Source organism: Lutjanus erythropterus, chromosome 21 (assembly GCF_056507025.1).
Source record: "Lutjanus erythropterus isolate fLutEry1 chromosome 21, fLutEry1.hap2, whole genome shotgun sequence".
Taxonomy (NCBI): domain Eukaryota; kingdom Metazoa; phylum Chordata; class Actinopteri; order Lutjaniformes; family Lutjanidae; genus Lutjanus; species Lutjanus erythropterus.
In genome coordinates, this window is record NC_139337.1 from 2,258,601 (window position 1) to 2,275,269 (window position 16,669).

General features: G+C 38.8%; 1 protein-coding gene across 1 annotated transcript in view; it reads left to right on the forward strand.

The window, feature by feature from the left end:
- LOC146307192 (phospholipid phosphatase-related protein type 5-like) overlaps positions 1-16,669 on the forward strand; it is a 202,645-nt gene that overhangs the window by 53,038 nt on the left and 132,938 nt on the right. Inside the window, exon 3 of the mRNA XM_084747563.1 lies at positions 6,824-7,012. Within this exon, the coding sequence (XP_084603689.1) occupies positions 6,824-7,012 (189 nt within the window). The remainder of the gene's footprint in view (positions 1-6,823; positions 7,013-16,669) is intronic.

Consider the following 16,669-nt stretch of genomic DNA (forward strand, 5'->3'; position numbering starts at 1 on the left):
GACATATATCAACTTGTGCTCAGTACTCAATTATAATTTGAAAGTAACTAAGTAGATAACATAGTGTAATAAATACTTAATTGCAAGTAAAAATACAGACTTGAAAAAGTACCCCCCCCCAAAAAAAAACCAAACAAAAAAAACAACTTAATTCAGTAACTTGAGTATTTGTAATTAGTTACTTCCACCCCTGAAAAAATGTGACATTTGCTCAGTGTTCCCACTCAGCCAGGAAAATCAGTTTGTAATAGAAGTCTGCAGTCATAGAAATGACAAATTTGCCCTGAATGTCCTGGAAACAATGAGCTGCCCTGGAAGTGTGTCAAATGTGCAGCCTGATCACCATCAGGCTGATGTATGAAGTGTCTCCAGTGTCACAGGATGCAAATGTCTTCTTGGCCAGCGTCCCTGAACCGGCTGCAGCTGAATATAAAGATCTGCTCAGCAACACTGACGCTCAACTTCATGTCCAATTCTCACATATATTACAATAATCCTGAAGGTAGAAATCTTTCAAATCAGTGGTGGAAAGAGTACTGAATATCTGTACCCAAGTACAAGTACTGTTACATTACTTAAGTATTACTCAATTACAAGTAAAATTACTGGTGTTAGAAAACTACTTTAGTAGTAAAAGTACTAATTATTCTTGTCAAAAACTACTTATTAGTTACTTTTTGATCGTTGACATTTAATGTAATGCATTGTTTTTCATCTGTATGTCCTGTTTTTCATTGGTCTGTTTGTGATCAGATCGCCTTATTGGCTACAAAAATGCAGATGAAAGATTTGAATATTAATTCAAATTGTACCGAGTCCTCATTTATGATTTTAATAGTAACTAAGTAGATTACCTAGTGTAATAAATACTTAAATTCAAGTAAAAGTACAGACTTGAAAATCTACTTGTGAAAGTACAAATACCCCCCAAAAAACTACTTAACTACAGTAATTTGAGTATTTGTAATTAGTTACTTCCACCCTTAATTAAAATACAATAATTACAATATACAGTATATATGCTGTATATGTTCTTGGCCTTGTGTGTGTGCTGACAGACACTGTAAACTCCACACATCCCCACTATAATAAATGTGTTGTCAGACATGCTGTTGTATTGACTCTAATTATGGGGTGATTTCATTTTATTCAATAAAAAGAAAGTAACAAATCCTTGGAAAACCATATTGATGCTCTGACAGTTTCTCTGTTTGTGAGGTTTTTAGATGAAGTGTACATTTTCTCCGCTACTTGCATCATCAGTGTTTATTCAGGGAAAACTGGCCAAGCATTAAACTCCTTTACAGCAACAACCCTGAGTTAAAAGGATATGTGATATATGATAACAGCAATAATAAGCATAAAATGATGAAAAATAAATAAGTAGCAGAATAGTCTGTAGAGAATGATATACAACAATAAAAACAAAGACGAATAAAAAGAAATAAATAACAGACAAGGATATACAGCAAGAATAAAAACACAATGTAAAAAAGCTACATTAAAAACAATAAATAACCATGTCTACGAATCAACCAAAGCGGGAACACTGTACACCAAACATATCATCTAGCAGACACTTCAAATGATCTACAGATGAACACCTGAGCAATTTCCATCCCTCCTGTAATTTGTGCCATTTATTTGGTGCAAAAGACAAGCTAATTTACCAAACTCAGAATTGATCTGATTTTCAAGGATATAAACTCCTCTGATTGTGTTTGATAACAGATGGATTTGAGTTTTAAGAGAGGTTTTGTTCTGCAGGTATTTAGTTATTAACCACACTCTCTGTAGTTCCTGGTCATATTCACACGACACAACACCTGCCCTTCTGTAGTGTTTAAGGGGCATTACTTATGCTAATAACATACAATTGGACACACACTTGACTTATCATTATTATTATCATTATTATTATTATTATTATTATTATTATTATTATTATTATTATTATTATTAAGAGAAAATGTAAGAGGCAATTTAAGAGAATGTTGCTGCGTGACACTCATCATCTGTGTTTGATCTTAGTTTTAGTTTCACATTGCAATAATGTGAGCATATGAAAGAATTACACATGACACACACATCCTGTCATCATCACCTGTGTGTGTTGCACCTTTCCATTCTTGCAAACTAATTGAGAAGAAGAAGAAGAATTTTTGTGACATTTTTTCAGTGGACTCTTTCAAAAATATATTTTTGTGTGTTTTTGCTTTTATCACACAGCACAACTTAAAGAGCAGACAGAAAAGTGGAGAGAGGATGACACGCAACTAGAGCTCCAACAGGGCCACTGCAGGGGACTGATAGACTCAGTACACAAGTCTCACGCTCTACCAACTGAGCTACTGGGCACCACCAACTCTCTCTTTATCGGGGGGGGGGGTTAACTTGTTACAAATACTCAAATTACTGTAATTGAGTAGTTTTTTGGGTACTTATACTTTTATGAGTAGATTTTCAAGTCTGCATTGTACTGTACTCATACTAAAGTATGCATTACATCTTGTTATCTACTTAGTTACTTTAAAAAGTCATAATTGCGTACTGAGTAGAAGTTGGATTAAAATCCAAACCTTTCATCTGCATTTTAGTAGCCAATCAGGTGATCTGATCACAAACAGGCCAATGAAAACAAAGACATACAGACAAAGAACAAAACACTGCAGCAGCAGCAGGTTTGGAATAAGGATGTTCATGATGAGTCATTATTCAATTAACCAACTGAAAATGAATTCAGGGATATTTAATCAGTAATCTAGAAATGGCAGGAATTGCACCTCATTTGACATGGTTTTGTCTGTCAGAGACAAAAAAGAAAGAAAAAACTGAAAATGAGAAAAAACATGTTTTGTATCTTATGAGTTTTTAATGATTAATTGATTGTTAGTGTTTTAAGTTCAGGTTTCAAAATTTATAATTTCAATTGCAAAATTGGTGACTGATAATTTGTTAACAAACTGTTAAAAAGTAACTAATTGTACTAAAAGTACGTTTTGAGATGAATACTTTGTACTTTTACAGAAGTATTTTTCTCACACCAGTACTTTTACTTGTAATTGAGTAATATTTTCGGCAGTGAAACAGTACTTCCAATTGAATCATTGGATCAAATGACAGTTAAACATTTTTTCTCAGCCTCTTCTTGATGAGGTATGTGTCAAAGGGCTTCTGAAGAGAGCCAGGATACATTCAAACTGATGTGGACTGAAGTATGAATAAAATTGTGTGTCTCATCCCTTCTTTTAAGACTTTCATGAACCCATATCCTTCAGGCTTTGTTTTGATGCTCACCTTGTTATCTTTACAGTTCCTGTTAGAGTTATTGATCTCGGTGTGTATGACCCTTCAGTCTTGTTTAAATTTCTTGTACTGATCCCAGTAAAAACTGCTACTATGCAACAGTATTTCTAAAGAAATGGTCCTCCTCAATGCTCCCAAAAGCACATAAAGAAACAGATCATTCTTAAATCATTAAAAACATCCTGGGAATGTTTCCTTGTTAGGTATTATAAGGTGTCATAATCATCAACAGCAGGGTTGATAGTTAATTATGCATCTGTCAGTCTGATAACAGCAGATTCATCATGCATGCGTACTGTAATTAACCACTTTCCGATGGCATTATTATATAGTATAAATACATCATTAGACGTTTCTGTGGTGTGTGTGAGCATGAAGCAGCGCTATAGATTTGGCCTAGTTAGTATTAAAATGGGCAGTGATGACGGAGTGGCACAGTAATGGCAGCCATTACTCAGAGCTGTCAGCGTGTACCCACCTGACTCCACACACCCTGTGCATCTCCATCTCTGTCTGCCTCTCTGTCTCCATCCGTCTCTCCGTCTTCGTCTCTGACAGCCTTCACTTATGGATTTCAGCGTGTCGCTGCACCAGATGAATGTGTTTCCGCTGCTGGAGAAAGAGACAGAGGAGAGTGTGGAGTATGAAATAAGATGAGGCTTCAATGATCCATGTGGGGGAAACGGGGTCTCTGCAGCAATAGGGGGAAAAGAAATAAAGAAAAAGAAAATATAAATAACTACAGAGCCAGTGGAGGGTTTTTAACATAACACAACCATTTCCAGAGTGTCGAGACGTGGATATGTGTGAGTGAGTTATGAAGAAGTGCAAACAGCAGGAGAACACAGCGAGACACTTTAGAAAGTATGGCAAAAATGAGCATAGAAATGGAATGTGTGATATTGAATGAGTGAAGAATTATAAATAAGATAAGGCGTGCAAGTCATTTTAGGTGCTGGGTGTAAAGATAATGGTCTGTGTTTGCTCTTCTCTGAAACTCTGCCAGGGAATGATATGCACAAGACTTGAAATTTTATTCTTGCAGAAAAAATAGGTTCCAATGCACCTGCATGGCAATTTGTATTTTTTGTTTGTTGCCAAGGTCAGTGGTGATTTTTTGGCAGCTATCTTGAAGTGATGTCCACACAAGTGGCGAAAAACACAGATTTTCATAACAAGGACAAATAAGCCAACTTTTTCACATACTTTTGATGCCAGGTAAGACCACTCTTTATTGTTGAAAAACTGGCAAATAAATTTTAGTTCATAACAACAGGACTTTTGCTATTTTGTTTCCCTATAGTTTCCTGCATTACTCAAAATTAACCAGTCAATTCTTTTATATAAGTTGGAAAGTTATCAAAGATACCATAAAGCAACAGAGTTTGTCACACCACAAAAGCATGTTATTAACCATTTAGATCAATTTGAGTGATAAAAAAATAGTAAGTATGTAAAATAAGTTGTCAAAATCCAGTTTTCTCAGCACTGAGACACTGGGGGTGTGTCCAGTCAGCTGTCTCAGTGTCCAGACATGTTTGAGACACCAGAGCCAGAGGACGGTGATGGAATGGTATTTTTTTTTTTCTTTCTGTGTTGGGTTGTTGGAAGAACTTTGGAAGAAACCCACTTGATTTGGCTAACGCAGGGCTGGTTCCTGAATTGAATTAATGCCAGGATGATACACTGTCTCAATTTTCCAACTGGTCCAGTTTGTGTTCACAAAGACGTACGTATCCAACAGTCCAGAACTTGTAAACACCGTTCATGTAGTGGAAAACTTTTATATTGGCCAGACCTGGATATTATTCGTCATGGAGCACCGTCACGTTCTGTTCATGTTGGTGTTGATCTGGAGTGCATATCAGTAGCCTTTAGAGGACTGCCCATATGTATGTCTCATAAGACAGTGGGTAGTAAATAATTTAATAATGCAGGCATTTGTCATTCGTCATGAGTCCAGGTTTGCCCCCTGGCAGTCCACATTTTGGTTGCAAATGTCCCGCTAGTTTACCAGACACCAAAACAGGAAGAGAAAGTGTTGTTGAACCAGTGTAATGACATATGCACAATAACTCAATGTTGACTTTTTGTTTCACGCAGGACAGAACTCTGGTCTCCTGAGTGAAAGTCCTCAGTTTGTGTGAGCCATTCATCCATCCACGCCACAACCACCATATGCAGACTTTAGTTCTCTATACTTTATACTCTATACTCTTTACTAAATGCTCTTTTTTATGGTAAGGACATACTGGATCAGAGTTCACTTGACAGCAGTGTAAGACCGGAGTGTAGTTGTTTGGTCTGAACCAGAATTCAAGTTCACACCCACCCAAACAAACTGCACCAAGAGGGTAGACGCTCCAGGGTTTGGTTCAACTTGACTCACCAAGGCTGGTGTGAAGCCTTGAGGTGTGAAACCTAGAGGGAATTTCATCGAATTTGGTCCAGTCGTATCTGTCACGTCCTGTTGGATATGAGGATTAACAGATGAGAATTTGGTGGTCAAAGATCAAGGTCACTGTGACCTCACAAGGCTGACCAGGAGCTGGTTGTTTGGTCCGGATGTTCAAACCATCCCAACTGCACCAAGAGGGTAAATGCTCCAGGGTTTGGTTCAAGTGGACTAAACAAGGCTGGTGTAAACCCACCGTCAGACTGCTGGAAGTTGATTTTAGCTCCAGATGAAGATTTGTCATGGGTTTTTGCATGTGACAAGGGCTGTGTACTCAATTATTTTATCTTATCAGTAAGATGAAATAATAAACAGTATTGCATGCAACTTCCATTACACCTTTTCTTATGTCTCTGTGATGAAATATGGGATGAATGTAAAGCGGAGAGCTCCATCCTCCACCGGTGGAGGAGACACTTGTGACGTCTATAGATCTCTCTCTCTCCCTTCCCCCAGCTCTCTCCTTATTCCTTCTCTTTTATCCTTTCATTTTCTCCTATCTGCTCTTGAACTGGTTAAACGTGGCAGTGCATGTCTTGGTTCTATGTCCAGTTCACTCACACACACACACACACACACACACACACACACACGCACACACACACAGAGGGAGCTCCTCCTATTTGCTTACACGCCCTCTTATCTCTCTTTCTCACTCACACACATACACACACAGACGTAGAAGTGGGGGGGGGGGGGGTTAGCCCGCCTCCTCATCTCTTACATGCTTGCACATCCTCACACACCCTCTCTCTCTCTCTCTCTCTCTCTCTCTCTCTCTTGCGCTCTCGCTCTCCTGCTCTCTTACACTCACTCACACACACACTCAGTCTCTAGTCACAGCAGCAGCGAGAGCAGGGAGCAGGGCGGACGAGCCTCCACCACAATCAGAGCGCGGCTCATTGCGTGCAGCCGAGCCGTCATGAGGCGGTCAGCAGGAGTTGGTGCTGCCGGGGAGGAGGAGGAGGCTGGGTAGGAGTGAGAGAGAGAGAGAGAGGGAGAAAAGGCTTTGTTCTAATTAAATGTCTCTCGCTCTCCGTCTGCATCATGCTGTACTTCCAGCTGGTGATCATGGCCGGGACCGTCATGCTGGCCTACTACTTTGAGTACACCGACACCTTCACCGTGCACGTGCAGGGCTTTTTCTGCTACGACACCACCTACACCAAACCCTACCTGGGACCGGAAGACAGCAGTGCCGTCCCGCCCGTCCTGCTGTACGCCGTGGTCGCCGGGCTGCCCACGCTGCTGGTGAGTGAGCACTTCATCAGCAAAACTTCACCCATCACACCTGCATGTTCACTGACGGTCAGATCATCACTGAACAATCAGATTAGAGAAATCACTCATCTCTGCCCACAAATTGCTGAAAATTTGAGTAACTGGTGAATTATTGAGGTTATTTGACAAGCAAAAACTCTGACACTCTCTGGCTGCAGACTCTACAATGTAGTCCTATCTACAATTCATGCTTTTCTCCTCTGTACATTATTGTGAACCAAAAATCTTAAAGTTTTTGAGTGTTCATTGGACAAAATAAGGCATTTATTGATCTGACCTTGGATTCTAGGAAAGTGTAATGAAAAAAAAAATCTATTTTCTGACACTTCTTGACAGAATAACTGATTATTTGTTTAGTCACTTCCCTAGATTACTGTAGAAAAAACAAATTTCTAATGTTTACTTGATCTTTGCTCCCCAGTATTATGCAGGTGAAATTTAAAATGTCACATCACATATACAGGGCTCAACAATCAGGTTTGCCTGCTTGCCCGGGTCAAGTAAAATGCCATTCAGGCAAGTAAATCTGGCAACTAAAAAAGAATTAAACTATTACATTATTTTGAAATCCAGTAAATCATTAAAATAATTTTTCAGAATGGCAGAAAATGCTGTTTTCAGTGCCTCAAACATGGAAATTAACACATAGCTTTTTAATTTTTTTTTTTTTTTATCATATTAATTAAGATGAAATCACCTTGAAGTTTTAAAAACTGGGATGGATTTTTTCACTATTTTCTGACATTTTATGGACTTGATAACTTTAGTCTTCGTTGTTAATTCATTACCTTTAATAAATTTGTACAGTTTGTACAGGGACAAGTAGATTTCTGACACATTTACCTAACCCGGCAAGTGAAAAGAAAAAGAAAAACCCATTTACGATGAATGCTGTTGTGATGAATTATCAGCTTTCATTTCACACTGAATATTAAATAAATGATCTTGTTATTTTCATTTAGATAGATTCTTATATAGATTATTACTTATAGATTCTTATATCTTACTGCTGACCTGTCAGAAATGACCAGATCAAATGTAACATGGCACATACAGACACTTTCCACTGACTGCCAAAGATCAAACATGAGACCTGTTTATCTGTGTTGACCTGATCTCCTCTGAATGCACCAATGAGAGGTGACTGTGGGTCAGTCTGATGAATTGTTGGCTGTCATCTCAGCGGGAATATAGTCCTGAGTAATTCTGTCAGGATTCACCACGCTGACTTGGAACTGATCTTTGCTCCGTGATCCAATGTCAGAAATGACAAGATCACATTTCAAATGGCATTTAGTGATTGAGCTGACTTGCTGTTTCTTGCCTGTTTGTCTGCACTGACTTGATTTCTTCACAGTGTAGCCTAGAAAGATAAGAACCCATCAGTGATCATCTGACCATGATTTAGCCTCAGGGTGCGATGGCCGATGTTTCGAGGCTTCCAGCGGATACATGGGTCAAGGCTTCCTTTTCTGTGTGCTGCTCATTGTTAACAGTCTGATTAGCGACCGGAAACACGAGAATGAATTTGGAGGTTAATCTCTACAATCAGAGTAGTCTGGCTCACCTGATGTAGACTGTGGGTATCAGGTTGTCATTGGCTATTCTAGGCACCGTCTACTATCTGTGTTTTCAAAGTCCCTGTCACTACAGGAAACAACAACAGCCCCCGAGTTAGCGACCTACAGGCTGAAAACAACAAGTTAGCACCTGGTTGCTAACACTGCATACATAAACAAGCTAGCAGCTGATTCTTGTGTGGAAACTGAGACATTTTAAAATCCAGGCTAGGGTTACATTTTGTGCATTTTCCTTAATTGATAGTTGAACATGTTTAACAATTAACTAATCAATTAATCACTATTAATTAATAAGAAAAAAATGCCTTTTTTTTTTTTTTCTCAGTTTAAGTTATATGTTTTGTTTTTTTTCCTCTTTATTCTGTACCACCTTTACGTAACAAAAATAATTACAAAACAAATGTATTTACAAAACAAAGAGTAAAGACATTATGATACAAATAAAACAAACAAACCAAAGTGTTGATGTTAGGAAGATGTGACTGAGTGAAGTGATGTAAAGATGAACAGGGCTGCACAATTAAATTGAAATTGCAATTCTTTGAAAAAGGGAAAATGTGAGGAAACAGCATGTTAATGAAGTACTGTAGTGCTGGCCAAAGAATTCTTGTTCTCCAGATGTAAGAAAGAAGAAAAAAACCCAAGAAAGACCTCAACAAATGTAACATTATCTTGATTTTGATAGTTTTTATAAGGTGAAAATTAAAATTATAATGCAAAAATGATCATTCCCACCAATTGTATCATATATTGCAATCGCACTTTCAGTCAGAATAATCGCAATATGGCTTTGTTGCCATATTGTGCAGCCCTAAAGAGGAATCAGCTCTGAATGAACTGCAGAAACAGAGAGCAGATATTATGGAATAGGATCATGTGGTCCTGTGTGCAAGTTTGTATGGTCTGTTAGCAGATTGAACCATTAGTTTATTGATAATCATGTTTTATCTTTCCAGTTAAGTAATGTTTTTTTGGCTGTAGTCAATGCTGTTGTGGTGAAGGTTTGGAGATGCTGTGAGATTGTGAATGAGGTCGGCTAAAAGAGGGAGAGAGAGGGATGCTGAGGTTGAGGACCTTGAGTTTAAGTTGTAATTGAACAAATTCTGACAGCACATTAATTATATCAAACATTAATACACGAAACACAATTTAAACCAAGAGAATAACAAAATGATAAGGCTCTTGCTCAAAATGGTCACTCTTGTACACCTGTCTTAATTAAAAAAAAAAAAAAAAGCAAAAAAAAAACACCAAAACAAAAGAACGTCAAAACCAGTGTCAAAGTCAGCACATGTGCAGGATAGGTAGGGTTAGGAGTTAGAAGTTAGGCATGTACACGCGCAGAATCAATTAGAAGGCTGGTACAGGTCTGTAATGACACTCACACCCAAGACAATTGAGACAGATTCTTAGAAACACAAACCAGCCAGAGTGTTTTTTCCCCCTATAGCAGAATGATAATATGTGCAGGCAGACCTCTCTGCAGAGCTGACACAGTGCTGTGGAGGTCTGACTATGTGAGATTATAAACAATAATATACATTATAAAAATATATGTTTTTAAAAAGCAAATAAAAAGCTAAATTGTTGTTAGATGATACTAGATGGGCTGCAAGATTTCATTTCAGCCAGTGTTTACCTGCATGCAACCAAAGTCTGCTCAAATGTGAGTGGTCAATACTGCTCAAATCCAGAAACCAGAAAACTTCTGATACCTAAATCTTGTCCCTTGCCTGCAGATTCTGTTCATGTGTTTATAGAGATTAATTAAATATCAACCTGAAGAATTATTAACTTCTGTTTCAGAGGGAATATTGATCCTCAGTGATTCATGTTATGCATTAATTGATTGTTGGCCACTTTGTGGCAGCACAACAAGCTGTAAACACAACATTAGCATGTTATCACCTCATGGGTTGGATGTGTTAGCAAACACTTACCTTAAAGGGTTTAAATAAAGATTTTGATTTGAGGTCTTTTTTGTGAAGAATTTGTTGCACTGACATGTGGCTCTTGGCCTTGTACTTCTGCCTGTGTCACTGCTCTGGTGTAAACAGTGCTCCCCAGCTCATGGTTTTATATCATACACCTTGTATATTTTCTAGTGCTGTGGGAGGGATATTTAAATGCTATTTTATTCTCAATTTGTTTGGTACATCGCTGTGGTATTTTTCATGACTTATCACTACTTTTGTACAGTAATAGAAGTGTCTCTGTAAAATCACATTCTCACCTTAAATTTGCATGTTGTTATGACAATTTTACCTGATGTTCTAGTCCTGTGAGATTCAGGGTGATGCTCGAAGCACTGCAGGCCTTTTACATGCTTTATTTTTAGTGCACTATTGAGGCTCAGTATGATTGTAAATGTTTTTTTATTTCGTCTGTACTGTATTATATCTTTACTATGAATATCCACGATGAATGATGTATGATCACATGACTTGTTAGATGACCACCATTGGATGTACATATAGAGGTGTGTCTCCTCATGTTGTTCATGTGTGATGGAGGGTTGGGGCCTGAACGTTACATGTGGTGATGCTATTAAAAATGCTGTAAGGAGCAGTTTCTGATGTGCAAACTTAATTTCTTATTTTAGTTTTTGCTTTTTTGTCCAGCACCCAGTATTTATTGCCTTTGGGTGTGTGTGCTGTTTTTTGAGTCTTCAAATAGTTGCCTACCACAGTGTTTCTCAACCCTGGTCGTCAGAGCTCACTGCCCTGCATGTTTTAGATGTTTCCCTGCTCAAACACACCTGATTCAAAAGATCAGCTCATCATGAAGCCTCTGCAGAATCCTGACAACAACCTGATCATTTGAATCAGGTGTTTTGGAGCAGGGAAACATCTAAAACATGCAGGGCAGTGGTCCCTGAGGACCAGGATTGAGAAACACTGGCCTGCCAGACAAACACATATCTAAATGTCTGCTAATGTTGTTCTGTGTCCATGTGATGAGTTCACTCTCTTTTTACCTCTGGTTTGGTCTCCACCAACTCCTGAGGAGAGTATCTGTCTCTGTAGTTGATAAATGTTCCACCACGTTCTCCAGCTGGTCTCTGAATGTGTCTGTCTGCTGTTTGCTGCTGAGCAGGTAGTGTACAGTGGCTTTATCACAGCTTTTCCCACTGAAAACACCTTGCTGCAGCTGCTGGAAACCAGGTTTGGGATAGTATAGAAACTGCCTTGTAGTGTCTTCACTCAGTCAAAATGATCAAACATGAGCCCAGTCTATGTTTCTGTATTGATTAGATTCCCTTAAAGTAGAGCAATCCAACATGACTATTTTATTGGATCAGTCTGATGGGTTATCAGTCAGCAAGCCGTCACCTCAGGCAGAAAAGGTCTTAAATTCTCCCTGATGTTTTTATTATGGCATCTGCATGTGTCTCTGTGGATCTTTGTTTTTCATTAGAATCAAAAATAACAGGATTAGATTTATCGTGGACTACAGGGACCTCCTCAGCTCACCATAATAACTCCCTGGCCCCTGACTGAATGATGCTTGTGTTATGTTTCACTGCTCTTTCATTAGCTCTGCCAATTATGAGCTGATTGTGGAATGAACTTATAAAATGCAGCCAACAGGGGTGCAGTGCACCTTGAATGTTAAGTGCAGTGATTATTGCAGCAGTAGCTGGGGTTTACACACAGTGACCCTGCTCTGGATACATGTAGGGCTGTCTGTACGCCTCTGTGTCTGTTTCTGCTGGCTGCATGCTTGTCTACACACACACACACACACAGAGCTGAAACCACTGTGAATTACTGAACACAGCCCAGGCATCCTGGCACATCGCACAGCACACAGTCTCAAAGCAGCAGTATTGCATTTAACCAGATTTAGCAGCATAAGTTTGCTTCTATCTCCTCTGCTGCTCTGAGAGTTTCTCTTTGATGGCACTCTTCATTACACTGCATACCACTTTTGATGTAATCAAGTCAGGATGTTCTCATTGAGACTGACGTCGTATTCAACATGTAGTGAAGAACTGTCCAGCTGCAGTGCAACATGGTCATGGATGTGGACCAAATGTGGACCAAACAAGACTGTAATGGCACAGATCAGACAGCGTGTGCTGAGAATGAGAGTAGAACGTGTTAAAATGTTGACATATTCTAAGACAACATTTACATTTTTGTGTCTAATTTGAAGAACTTAAATTAAAGGGTAGAACCTTTTCTAAAGGGTTCACTAGAAATTCCCTATGGGCCCTTTTCCACCAGAGGAATTTCTGGTTCTTGAACTCCTTCAGTTCAAAATCCTCGGTTCAGATGGAACCTCAGCTCCTGGTAAACCAGCCCAGATTTCTACCTTTCTACCTTCTTTAGTTTTGAATGGAACCAACATAATGAAGCAGGTCATCAACAGGGGGCATTCAACAGTGCACAACAATCTGTAGAATGTGACACGCCCACTTTGGTTCCCAAGTAAAACCTGCTGTTTGTGGTTCCAGGTGGGAACCAACCTCTGAACCAGTTTCTTTTTGGTGCATATGGTCAGAATGGTTCAAAGTTAGGTGTTTGAACTGGAACTGGTTCCATGTAGGAGGATAATGGCCCTATGAGAGGATTTGTAGAGAACCCCACTATGGGGCACTGGTTCCACCAAGAACCCACCTTCTAAGGGTGGGAATAAGAACACACCCACAGGGTTCTAAGGGGAACTTTTTGATATTCCAGTTTTTTTTTATCTAGGACCAACTTTTTTGCTCCTGGAAGAGCCGGAAAAGTTGGCTATTTTATGTTAAAAAATGCAAAGGTTACTTTGTGTTAGTTGTGTAATGCTGCTTTATCTTGGTATTTTGTGCTGGTTTGTGGTGTGAACAATTAGTGAGGTGGCAAATACATTTCTTCACCCTAGCTCTATTCTACTATTATGTTTGGGGGTTTGTGTCCTTTGTGTTCAATGATAGTAAATCTGATGTCACGGCTACTTACTGGTTCTCATTATGCATAGAAGAAGTAGGAACATAAGACTCTGGAATGTGGATAAGTACTAAATTATTATTATACAAGAAGACTGGTTTGCCAAGAGCAGTCCTCCTCATCCTGTGAAAACAGTTTTGTCAAGTCTGAGGAAGTACATCAGGTTTTTCTCAGCTTGGGCAAGAAGTCTACAACAGAAAGGTTTGCAGTACAAGCTGGAGGGGTGGAGTTTGAAAGATGAGTGGCAGGCATTTAACAGGCAGCGAGGGTTTGATGAAAAGACATCATGTGGCCCTGTAGCACAACGACAAGTGCAGAATGGCAGAATGGTAGGTTTTGGGCACAGGGACTGTGTGGGCGTCTCAAAGTGTGCCTGCTATTTTGGTTCCCTAGAATATAAAAGGGAGGGAATGACGCTTCTTCAGGAAATCATAGTGATGTCTGGATGGTGCAGAGTGGCATGATGTAAACACACCAATCACACAAATCTGCAGCCAGAGACATATGGTGTGGGTTTTAACACTTAATGAAGTTCATTAAAATGTTTGAGGAAGCCATTTATAGGATTGCATCTATTCAGTGCTATTTTAGTCATTTTACTGTATCTCACATCATAAATGTGACACAACAACACTGGCACTGTGATGCATTTCAAAAACAGAACACGAAAAGTCACTTTTTCTGAAAAGAAAGTTGGAAAAGAAGGCATCGACACATAGGATTGATGAGAAGCATGAATCTGACATCTCCTCTTAAAACTGACCAGTCTGGTGTGTGTGTGTGTGTGTGTGTGTGTGTGTGGGTGTGGTTATTCTGTAGCAACCTGGTGTTGGTTATATCTGATTTAATGAAGATATACTCAGAGGACATCCCTGTGTGATGACACTGAGCTCTGACATGGCAACCGAAGTCAGAGGCTGCAGATTTATCAACATACATGTCTTACTTCCTTCAGGTGCTGCAGGGATTGAAGAAGAAGGAATCCCAAATACAGATATTTCTTTATGTTCCTGCATTGTGTTTTTTTTTATTAAACAGGATTATAACCTATTTAATATACAGTTTATAGCTCTTTGTTTATAGCTATTTGAACTGTTGTGTTTCTTTAAATTAGTGCACAGTGCAGACAATATACTGGAGACCCCCTATTGTATGTCCTCTGGAAAAAAAAATCCCTTCTACTAGTGAAAGAATATCACAAGAGAAATGTTAGAAATATATTTGACATCTATTAAATATAATACACACAACACACATATTAAGAAAGTGATTTACCCTGAGTGCATACAGATAATAATATGCAGATTCTGCTTATTTTAAATAATATATGATAAAAAAAAATACATAAAAAGTAAATAATACAAAATATAAAATATGTCTAACGAAAAAAAAACCTTAAAAGAACTATAATAGACCTAGCCTGGGACGTAATACAGTAGGCCCATAAAATTGTTTGTGGAAAAGGAACTTTTCATCCACCTGGCTATTGGACCCGTGAGGGTCAGGGGAAAAAATTAGAATACAGGATGCAGGGGAAAAAAAAATCCATGTGTCTGTGCACAGAAGGAGGCATTTTGGAAAACTGTGATAGCACTTGCTTTTCAGTCATTCACACTGAGACATCACTTTGATAAGAGTGTGATTTGTTGAATTAGCACTGTCGGCCACTTGGATGGCTCAGTGCCTTTCTCAAGGTTAGAGGGAGAGTTTTAGTAATTGAATTTCCTCATGGGGACTGTCCCGGCAGCTACCGATAATCAAATATATTTGATATTTGGCTTATATAACTGCGGTGTCTCGTCAGAACAGGCTGTCTGACAGCAAGGTAAAGTGGTAAAAATATTCTAAATATAGAGCAGTACATTGTTTAGCCTCCTACACCTGCTGCTTCTTCAAACTGTTGGGGTGCCGACCGCCATCTACCGCAGTACCTCATACAACTCCACCTCACTCCACCTTCAAAAAACCAAAAGTATCTCTTTAAGCTCCAGCTTCATTCAATTTTTGATCTTTCTGTTCAGTGTGAAAAGAGCTGAAGAACAAGCACAGAAGCTGAGCTGTTGGGTGGAGTGTGTTTGCTTTTCTGATTCAGTTGTTCAGAAAGTATATCCATCGAAGTCAAAGTTCAGTGAACCAAACTGGACAACAGCAGAAGCTCTCAGGTCAACATCCATTAGCTGACACTGCCTCTGAGATATAATGAAGCAGATGTATAAAAGGATATAAAATTAAAATACAAGTAGAGTTGAAGTGCCATTAAGTTGTACTGAAGATCAGTTCTTGAGTTGCTGAAAAACTGTGAGATGCAGAATTGTCAAAATATGACCCAAGAAGCTCCATACACAAGGGTTAGGGGAAGTCTACAAAATTGTCATTTGATGATGTCAGCAGTGAAACATTGTGATGAATGATGATGTCTTTATTGGCTAGCTGGCTACTTATACAGACATTTAGTTAAGACAGCAATAGCACAAATAACAGCATGATTTTATTTCTCTTTATTCGCCAATTAGTGCATACACACATAGAAAACATAAACATACTAACTAACAGATAATTAACAAGTGATCAGACGATGGAGTACATATTGATGATTTTGATAACTTCTTTGATTTATTTGGGTTTTGTAGAAATAACGGTACATCATCGGCATATAGGCTGATTTTATGTGTTATCTTATTGGTGCAGATGCCAGTGATGTTGTTTTAGCGTATCGCTGCTACTAATGGTTCAATACTAACAGTGAAACGTGATGGACAATGATATTGTTGTTGGTTTAGCCAGCTAGCTATACACAAACTAAACTGAGAAAACAATAGCAGAAATAACAACATGATTGAGAAAAACACACAAACAGCAGCCCACAGAAAATAAACACTGCTGATGCCTTGGGTCATCTAACTGGATATGTTTAGTAAGAGAATAGTAAGAAAATACTAAATGAGACATGGAGACGTAATGTTGGTGATACAACCATCAGCAACAGCTTCTTTTTATTTTCTCTCCTACATGTCAAACAGGGAACTTAGGCAACAACCACTGAGAAGTCATGAACATATGCCCAATCTAACCACAGTTTTCTCTGATCACACACTGTGTATCAGCTCGATTCCTTA